The 10,075-nt window shown below is 45.8% G+C and overlaps 1 protein-coding gene across 3 annotated transcripts in view; it reads right to left on the reverse strand.

Annotated features, from left to right (window-relative positions):
- Positions 1-8,814, reverse strand: part of ZNRF1 (zinc and ring finger 1) — a 95,353-nt gene extending 86,539 nt beyond the window's left edge. For all 3 annotated transcript variants that reach the window (XM_072636544.1, XM_072636545.1, XM_072636543.1), the window contains exon 1: positions 8,260-8,814. In XM_072636544.1, coding sequence (XP_072492645.1) covers positions 8,260-8,686 — 427 coding nt within the window. In that variant the 5' untranslated portion in view covers positions 8,687-8,814. The remainder of the gene's footprint in view (positions 1-8,259) is intronic.
- Positions 8,815-10,075: the final 1,261 nt, after the last annotated feature.

Here is a 10,075-nt window from a genome sequence, read left to right on the forward strand (position 1 = left end):
TTCCCCACTGCCCCTGCCCTGTACCTTTTCAGCTTCTTCCTATGTGTTGTCTTTCCCCACCAGGACATAAGCTCTGAGGGTAGGAGGTGTTGGTTGCTTTCTGGTTTGTATTTATATCCCAGGCATTTAGCACAGCCCTTGACACATAATAGTAACTTAGTAAATGTTTACTGACTGAGTGACTGTGGAAACAGTGTCTTCCATGAAGATTACTTATGGATTCTAAAAATCAATCTCCAAAACAGAAGCTGGGGGAGGTGTAGCTTGATCATTTCATCTGAAGAAGTTTAGTGATTACAAACTCCATTCAAGTCAACAGTGTACTTTGGTAGCTCCAAAGCTAAGTGCCTCTGAGGTTACCTTAAGAAGGTGCAGAATTCAGGATGAAAGAGGTAGGGCATCCCTGTTGTCTGCCCTAGTCAAGCTGTACTTGGGGGCCTGCACTCAGTTCCGAGTGCATCTTAGGATGCTGGAGTTGGAGGCACCCTTCATCGACAGGGAAGATCCTTGGGCTCATGATATAAGTAGATGCTGAAAAAACTCATGATGTTTAGCTCAGAAAACAGGAGACTCAGGAGGCACATGACAGCTGTCTAAGGGAAGGGCTGTCACTGGAACACTTGCTCTGGTTTGTCTCAAAGAACAGAACAGCAAGCAAAGGACACAAGTTTCAAAAAGGAAACTGAAGCTTAATGTAAGAGAAAATTTCCCAACAATAAGAGTTATTTTAAAATGGCAGGGACTGCTTTAGCAAGTCATGGGTTCTCCCTCATTAAGGTCTTCAAGTAAAGGCTGGATCTTGATGGGTCCATTTTAGAGGGGATTGTCATTGTTGAGGTGTGAGTTGGACTAGATGGTCTTGGAAGTCCCTTCTCATTCTGTGATTCAGGGTCTCTAAATATATGCTTGATTGCTGGAGTGAATATGTATATTTTCTCTTTTGTCCTAAAAAAATGCTTTGGAGGTTTTGCACATACCCAAGGGGACACAGGTTATTTGATATGGGAACGAATGGGGAAGGTCATCCAAGAATCAGAGAAGCAGTTGGTCATAATACATTTTGGGGCTGGCTGAAGACAAGGAACTTGGTTTCTGTTCTCATCTCATCTCTTTGGGACTTCAGAAGTACTTACTAAACAGAGAGGACACCATAAGAAATCTATGAAGCATCGTTAAGAGCTTTAAGTGGTGCTAATAAAGTAATAGATGAGCATATCAACAATGCTTAAATGTGCCAAGCACTGTGCTGAGAGCTGAGGATACAAAAACAGAAAGTGAGACAGTCCCTGCCTGCAAACTCACATTCCCAACTGCAGAAGACAATACATAAAGGCAGATGGAAAGGCCAAGTGGCACTTAGGTTCTGGTAGGAATCTGAATGCTTCCCAGGCCTTAGAAAGTGATAGGGAGATGGTCCTCCACCAAAAAGGGTCAGAGTGCAGTGGGCTTCTGGGTTACCTCGTCAGGAAGAGGAGGGATCCAGCAGGCAGTTGACAGGGTGCCCAATATGCCTGCTGAGGCCAATTACACTTACTATCTATTGTTATATGGCAACTCTAGTATGCCTGATCTGTCTGGAGAACCTGCCCCGGTGTAACTCATTTAAGAAAGGCTTAGGGTCAATAGCATGAGAACAAATGCAAACAGCCTCTAGAAAGACTGACTTTTCAATATGATCTCAGAACCATGGGCACCTAAGTCACTTAACAAAGCTGGCTACAACTTTCAGAGAAGACTCAAAGGTACAAACAGAGAAAGTAAATAACAACCACAAACCCTCAGAGGACAAATGAAGGCAAAAGGTCAAATGTTTCCCCAACTGGGACTAAGTGTTTTCTAACCAAGCTCTCCAAAATGGTAAAATTAAGGAGGTGGACAAGGGCCTTCAAAGTTTGCCCAAGTCAGAGGTAATCAGAAGAGAGATCACTTTGTTTAGCAACAAATTATAATATTCAGATTGGCTTTTGGGGATTGGTGGGAAGGAACAACACTGAGATATTAACCACCTTTCCTATAGATATGGTTTTTTAAGAGGCCTCCAAAAAATTCCACACAAAACAACAAAACAATCAACCTATTCCAATTGCTAGCTCAAATTTGAAAAAAAACAGATAGGCATTCTGTTTCAAAGTCAAGAGCTATTTGGGACGTAGGCTTGTCTAGCTACATAGCTGAGGATACATGAGGCAGGATGTAACATGGCGAGCCCTTCTGCAGCCCTGGCAGCCAGAGAGGCTGCTGTGACTCAGAAGATGGATCAGGAGGGTTTAGATGAATACAGAAGCCAAGGGGACATTTTCATTGTTACCTTCTGCGCAGTGACATCAATTCCCAGGATACATATTGGTCTAGGGCTGGCTTGATGAGAAAACTAGTCTGTTTTCTTCCTTTCAAAACAGAAACAACCCAAAACAAACAATAGTCTTTGGTTTGGCCCCTACATGGGTAAAATCTGACCATTTAATAAGACTTCACAAAATGAACCTAGGAGAGTATCCAGTGTTTCCTCTTCAAGAGTTAGAAAATCCACTAAGCTGCAAAAACTTCCAGGTAGAACCCTGGAAATTCCTCAGTCTGGCCTGTCAAAGTCCTGTCTATCACTCTTAACCAGCTGGGCTAAGGTCAAGGGGGCAAACTGTCAGGTCCCCATCTAACTGAAGATCTATCTATGGAGATTCAATGAATCCTGATAATCTTTGGTTTCAGGCCACAGTCAACCAACCATTCAGCTTTGATGAAGACTCAAGGTTTGTCAGTCTAGAAGTAAACTGACCTTTCTGGTTTAATTCAGAAATAGGGGAAAATGGGTGCTTCAGATAATTCTGAGTTAGTATTTGGATCATTCATTCCTACCTGAAACGCCAGAAATCCCATCTCTCCCTGATCATTTCATCCAGACAAGATCCCAAGTCCTGCTCATGGCCAGGAAGCTGGATATTAGGATCCAAGAATAAGTCTCCTTTGTAGGAGAGGCTTCTGTGTGAGGAGGGGGAACCTATTTTTCCCCCTGACATGGCTACTCTGGCAATACTAGGCCTACCTCTGTTCCTGACAATAGCTGAGCTTTATAGGGTCCTTGTAAAGTGTTCCAAGATTTCTTCACAACACCCTGGGAGGCAGGAATTGCTAGCATATGCATTCTTGAGAGATCCTAGAGCTCCAAGGCAGAAGCAGGGCCCAAGTCCAGTTCTTCTGAGGCCAAGTTGAGGCCAGCTCCCACTATTGCATACAGCTTCTCATGACCTTCACCCCTCAGAAAGTTACTCCCTCCCTCCCCCATTCCAGGTCCCCTGGAGAACTCCTTATAACTGAGACCACCTCCAGCCAGGTCAATGGCAAAGCTTTATAGGAAAAACTCAAAAACTCTGCTTCTACTCAGGTACCTGAAGACTGTGCCTTACTTATTCTATAGTCTTCCTTCAAGGCACCAAGTATACAAGGCCAATAACCCATCAATAAAATCCAAAGTGTTGGCAGGAATAATCTAGGGTTTTATATCCACGGCTTCAACTGCTATTATCCTCATTTTATAAAACAGATGAGAATGTTAACTGAAGACTTCCTCATGATTACACAAAGGTGGGATTCAAACCCAGATCTCTCCTTCGAAGTCCAAGGCTTCTACCATCTGCCCAAAACGTCTTATACCAGGAGAAAGACTTCACCAAGGGTCACCACCAGAAAGTAGATTAAAAGACTCGGGGAGAGAAGATATTTCTAATATGGAAACATCCCAACTCAGATGTAGATTCAGAATTGAATTCACTAAAATTTCAATTTCCAATGTAAGTTCCTTAAATAATATGCCAAAGGCAGCTGTGTGGTACAGTAGATCTGGAGTCAGAAAGATCTGAATTTAACCTCAAACATTTCCTATCTGTGTGACCCTGATCAAGTCAGTTCTGTCTGCCCCAGTTTCCTTATCTGTATAATGGGGATAAGAACAGCTCCCACCTACATTGCAGAGTTATTGTGAGGATCACATGAGATAATATTTGTAAAGCACCACAGTAGACACTATAGAAATGCTTATTTCTTTCCTTTCTTCCTCTAATACATAGCTTGATCCTTTCTCCTAAGTAAATTATAATTATATAGCTCTTCAGTTAAAACAGTGGCCTGGTCCAGAATATTAGTCATGCTATATTTCTGACTAGTCTTTGTTTAATCTGAAAATGTATACACTCCACAAAAACAAACACATTAATAATCTGGCTAACATAAATCCTCATTTCTTACAACGCCGTTCTGACTGTAATGGGGAGAGTCTCACTGCTTCTACTTCAGGAAATTAACTCTTCATCTGTGAGGAACAGGAATTTTAAAACTGGGTATGAAATCTGCCACCATGACACCTCCTCCCTATAACCATAAATTGTAGAAGCAGTATAGCACAATGGAACACTGTCCTTGGAGCCCAGAAGTCCTGGGTTCAAGTATTGCCTTGGATACACCCTGCCTGTGTGACCCTGCCTGGGCAACTTATTTACTCCCAGGGTTCTAGGCAATTCTCTAAAAACTCTAAGGTACAGAGAAGTTGTAGACCTGCATTGATAGAGTTTCCTCACTAGGTAAATACTCCATAATAATAAATTGCAGGTCCAGTTCCTGACTCTATCCCCTTAAGGAGTTTATGAAAACTTTTCTGGTCAAGGGATTCATTTTTTCTCTTTTGAGATCTGAGGGCAGCTAGATGACACAATGGATAGAGTGATGGGCCTGGACCTGAATGTATATCCCACATCAGATATTTACTAGCTGTGTGATCCTGAGTGAGTCACTTAACCTCTGCCTCAGTTTCCTCAACTGTAAAGTGGAGATAATAACAGCAACTACCTTGCAGGGCTATTGTGAGAATTAAATGAGACAATATTTGTAAAGTACTTTGCAAACTTTAAAGCATTATAGAAAGACTAATTATTATTATTAATATTAAAAACCTATTTGAAAGTTTGTTATCTCTTCACCTCTGGTGAGGCACACATGAAACCTTTTTATTCTCAATTAGTGTAAGTTCAGGGGCTCTGTCTAATCAAACAAATTTGAAAATAAAATCTGTAGGTTAGTCTTCTAACAGTTTAAGGAGACTTAAAGTAGGTGACTCAAGGCTTGGCAAGAGGAGAGAATAGCTTGGATTTTCTCGGTATGTACGTGTGCACAGGAGATGTGACAACGATGTTTGAATGGCAACATTCATTGATCAGTCATTCTACAATGGCACGCTGAAAATGCAACCAACATGTTGAGACCCAGGGGAGTTCTGCCTTTTCCTCCTATCTACATCCGCATATTTTTCTTAGAAAACCAGTGCTAGTGCACAAGAGTCAAGGCCTCCAGCTGAATGGTCCAAGGAGCTGTTTCAATAGCATCAAGTATTAGTCAGAAAGAAAAGGTCAATAGTTAAGACGGTGTCTGCAACTCAAGGGATATTACTGAGTAGCACTTTCTGAATAGCTAGTTTCAGAACCAACCCTTCAGGAAATCATGGTCTATAAAGGTCCTTTTTAGTTCTACCTCCTATAAAAGCAGAGCCTACTGATCAAGAGGCCAACTCTGCCATGAAACTTCCTAAGGAAAAAAAAAAAGACAATTTACTCATTATACTACTTTATCATACTCTCTCAGTATCCCTCAAAGAACTTACCACAACTAGGCCTACTTCAATGAATCTACACTGGCAAATCTGTGTTGGTGTAGATTTCTAATTGTTTGGCTTATCCTTCAGTAACTAAGTGGCTGCAACTGTCCTTGAGTCCTCTATGAATTCCAAAGTTATACATAAAGCTTTACACCTTTCTAAGGCAAGGGTTAAAAAGAAACCTCAGGCCTCATTCCAGAGAGACAAGCATGTCTCTTCTTGCAAGAGAGGTATAGCATCCTAGTTCCTGAATGCCAGAAGGTGAAAACTAATATCTAAGGAAGTAAATAAATAAATAAACCCAATACCTAAAAAAAAAAATGAAGGTACAAAAAGTTCATTTCAAAGGAACTTTATTGGAAAAATTAATTTAACAAAAGAATCAGTCTACAGAGGATTGATATGTTGCGATTTTCCACTGTTATCCCTATGGTCCAATGGCTCCCTATTATTCTCCCAGAGTTTTCATAACAACTAAATGAAAAAGTCACACCTTCCAATTGTCAAAGGTTTTCTCAATCTCTAAGGTTTCACAGACAGTCTGCTAGTTTGGCATCCAACTGTTGGCTCTCATCTCCAGCAGGGAACTTAGTAGTAGCACAGGGTAGGTGGCAGATAATGAGGAAGGACAGATAAGCATATGTAGAAGTACACAAGCACTTCTTTTTAGTGAAAAAAAAAAGGTTAGGAAAGGGTGGGGAAAAGAATCTACCTGGCCCTGGAGAAAGATCCCTTCTAAAATATGTTTTAAACCTCTCAAAAAGATTAAAACATTAGACCATATACATAGATCACAGGTACTTAGGTAGAATTGCTAGTTTGGGGGCTGTTCTATAGAAGTCTTTCACTTCAAGATGCCTAATCTAGTCAGGGTACATTTCACTGATTCTCATGCTAAGCATCTCACTCAAGGATATAATGCAGATCATATTCTCTCCAACAACTGGGGACAAAAAAATATTAGCAGAGTTCAGCAAATAATTTCAATTGTTTCCCAACTTCAGTCACTACTTTCCCATATAACTAACTGGAATTCCTAGGTTTTCTTTTCAAACTCTAGAGGGGAAGGACAGTAAAAGGAAATCCATTCTAGTCTCAGAAAAAAAAAAAAAAGGTTCCCCTCATTTCAAATAGCCACAGTTGGAACACCAGGGGAGAAAAACCTCCATAAAAGGGGGATAAAGAGTCCAAGATAATCTACAAATACACTTAACTCCCCACTGGAGTACAATTCAAGTGAGACTTACTAGCTATACTCCAGCAAGTGGTGGTCCCCACAGCCACTCCAAGAAGTCTTCCTTCTGTTTCATCCTGAGTAAGGAGGCTGACCTGTTCTTTCCCTATAGTCTAGCCAGGACTTTGTTAGTCTGCCAGCTGGCAGCCTGGGAAACCCCACTTCTGGCTCTTACTGACCTTTCATCATGTTAGCAAAATTGGTTTATAGAGACTCTTTTCAAAGCCCTACCTTTTTTTACTCTCCCTCCCTATTCCATTAAGTACATATACAGACAATATAATCTTATCTAACATAGTTTTTTCCAAACACAAAAGAATGTAGCTTCCTAATAATCATAGCCAGCATGCATCTATGGACAGGGGAAAAAGACTCAAGCAAACCTCCTGCAGCATGAGTGAACAAAGCAGAGACCCCCCCCCCACCCCCACCCCAAACCTCTAGAATGGGGGTTAACCTTTTTTAATGGCATGGACCCCTTTGGCAGTTCAGTGAAGCCTATGGATCCCTTCACAGAATAAGGTTTTTAAATATATAAAATACATAGGATTAGAAGGGAAACTAATTGTAATGAAATAAAGATGCATTTTTTCCCATTCAAGTTCACAGTGCCCATCATCCGTCTCTCAGGGGTCTGTAAACCCCAAGCTTAAGAGCCCCTGTTCTAAAAGAATCTTTGGTTGGAGCTTACACCTATGTAGGCTACAGGGCAGTTCATCTCCATTTTAAGTAAATACTTAAAGGAAACTGAACTGAGCCCAAGGCTTTCAGCAGGGTGTCAAAATGGATGGCCTCCCGGACAGAACACCCCCATTTCAAATGCACCTGCCCAAAACACACACACACACACACACACACACACACACACACAGAGCTATTCTAGGAGGCTGTTATTACACCAAACTGGGCTCATCTTTCTGACTATAGTAGATAGGCCCAACCAATGCTGCAGTGACAGAAAGGAGGCACTAAAGGTGACCTACTGGAAACAAGGGAAGACCTCTTTCCTCTAATTATTTTTACCAACAAGAAGAAATTGGGGTTGAAGGCCTATCCAACAAGTGAACAGGTTATACGCATAGCTCAACTCCCAGGGCATTTTTTATAGCTGCACTTTGGCCAAAGCAAAAATCCTTTCGTCCAAGGTTTACCTCCTATTCCCCTTAGCCTCTAAACAGAGAAGCGGACTCGGAATTAGGCAGTTCCAAGACCTGCCCTATGAAGATTCGTCCACCAAGCATGGGGCTCCGTCGATGCTGCCAGGTTCATGCAGGTGAGTGGATGGGCCAGGCTCCTGTGTACATACATACACATACACACACACACACAGACACAGACACACACCCCATCGCCATAACGAGAGGCCTCCGCGCCCGGCGTAACTCACCGCTGTGAGAGCTGAACCACCTGGGTGCGATGTGCAGAGGGAGCGCATCTGCCAGCGATGCTCTGGAGCCCAGGTACAGCATCCCGTCTCTATGGTGACTACCACCTGTCTCCTGGTAACCATTGCCGTGGGCATACGTGGAGTCGGCCCCGGAGCCTCCGCCGCCCGGCGCCCTCTCGGCATCGCCGGCCCCCCGGGCGGCTGCCGCGCTGTAGAGGCCGAAGGGCACCCCTCCGGCCGTGGTGGGGTCCATGCCCATGCCGGCCACCGAGCTGACGGAGCGGCTGCGCAGCCCCATGGCCCCGCCGCCGGCGCGGTAGTGCCCGAAGTGGGGGGCCCCCCCCGGCGGGGGCACGGCGCTGTCATCCGTGGAGACGCCCGGGAAGGGGCCCCGGGAGCGGCCCGCGGTGCTCTGCTTGCCCCCCATCCCCGGCCGAGCCACAGGCTGCAGGGGGGCTCGCTCCCCCGAGAAAGCGAGAGCGCCCCTTCCCCCACCTCCCGCGGCCGGAGCGGGTCCTGGGCGCTTACAGGGAGGCCGGGGCCAAGCTGGGGGGCGGGGGTGCCCCGGAGGAGGCGGGGATTAGGAACTAAGGATTAAAGGCGAGGCAAGCGCATGTCGCCCGGGCCCCGAGGCGAGGCGCTCTCCAGCCCCGCGCCCGCCCGCCCCGAGCTCCGGAGGACCGGGGGCGGCGGCGAGAAGCGGGGCCCGGCAGCTCGGGCTCCTCCTCAGGGCCGCCGCCGCCGCCGCGGGGGCGCCGCGGCCATGGACCGAGCCCGGGGCGGACTGGCGGGCGGGCGGCTGGGGCGCCCCCTCGGCTCCGGCTCCGGGCGGGGCGGGGGAGGGGAGGGCGGCTCGCTCTTTGTCAGGGCGGCGGCAGCTGCAGGTGACGCTCCGGGTTCTGCCGGCAGCTCCCGCTCCGGCTCCCTCGGTCTGGACTCCCCTCGCTCTCCCGTGCTCCTCACTGCTGTGGAGACAATAGAGGGCGGCAGAGCGCAGGCGCGGCCCCGGCGGCCCGCCTCCTCCTCCCCCCGGCCCCGCCCCGCCCCGCCCCGCCCCCCGAGCTTAACCCTTTGGCTGCTACCGCCGCCAGGCCCTGAGCTCCGACCTCCCCCAAGCCGCCGCTCCCGGCTGCTTGTTCCACGCTCACCCCACCTGGCGAAGGAGGAGTTGGGATGAGGGGCACGTTGCTGGAGTCTTCACCGCCCGGATGTGGGCCGCAAGGGGCCGAGAACACCCAGGCACTAGGGTTTCCTCCAGATGATCCGTGGATACGATCATATATGCATACCCCTTTACATCCTCCGAGGCAAGGGTCAAAAAAAAGCTCCGTTTTCATCTCAGAGTAACGGAAGAGGGGGGAGGGAGCACTCTTTGATCAGTTTCAACCTAGATCAAGGATCCACCGACCAACAAGTCTGCGTTAAGCCCCTACTCTGTGGGTGCCGATACAAGTACAAAGAACATGAAATAATCCCTCCTTGCGATGAGCCCTTCTCATGGGTGAGATGAGGACAGGAAGATATAAGCTGGCAGTATATACTCAAAGCTGACCACATCATGTGCATATGTGTGTATAGACATACGTAGAGGTGCGCGCAGACGTACAATGCATATACAAATGTATTAACTGTTGTATTAGTTATATAGACGTATGTGCACACATATACACACCTGTATTCATTTGTATTTATACTACATATTTTTACAAATGCAGTGTATTCTTTATATTAGTGTACATATGTACAGTGTACATATATAGTAGATACAGTGTATACGCATATAAATACAATGTATATGCACACAGGTACATGCATC

This window comes from Notamacropus eugenii, chromosome 1 (assembly GCF_028372415.1).
Source record: "Notamacropus eugenii isolate mMacEug1 chromosome 1, mMacEug1.pri_v2, whole genome shotgun sequence".
NCBI classification, from domain to species: domain Eukaryota; kingdom Metazoa; phylum Chordata; class Mammalia; order Diprotodontia; family Macropodidae; genus Notamacropus; species Notamacropus eugenii.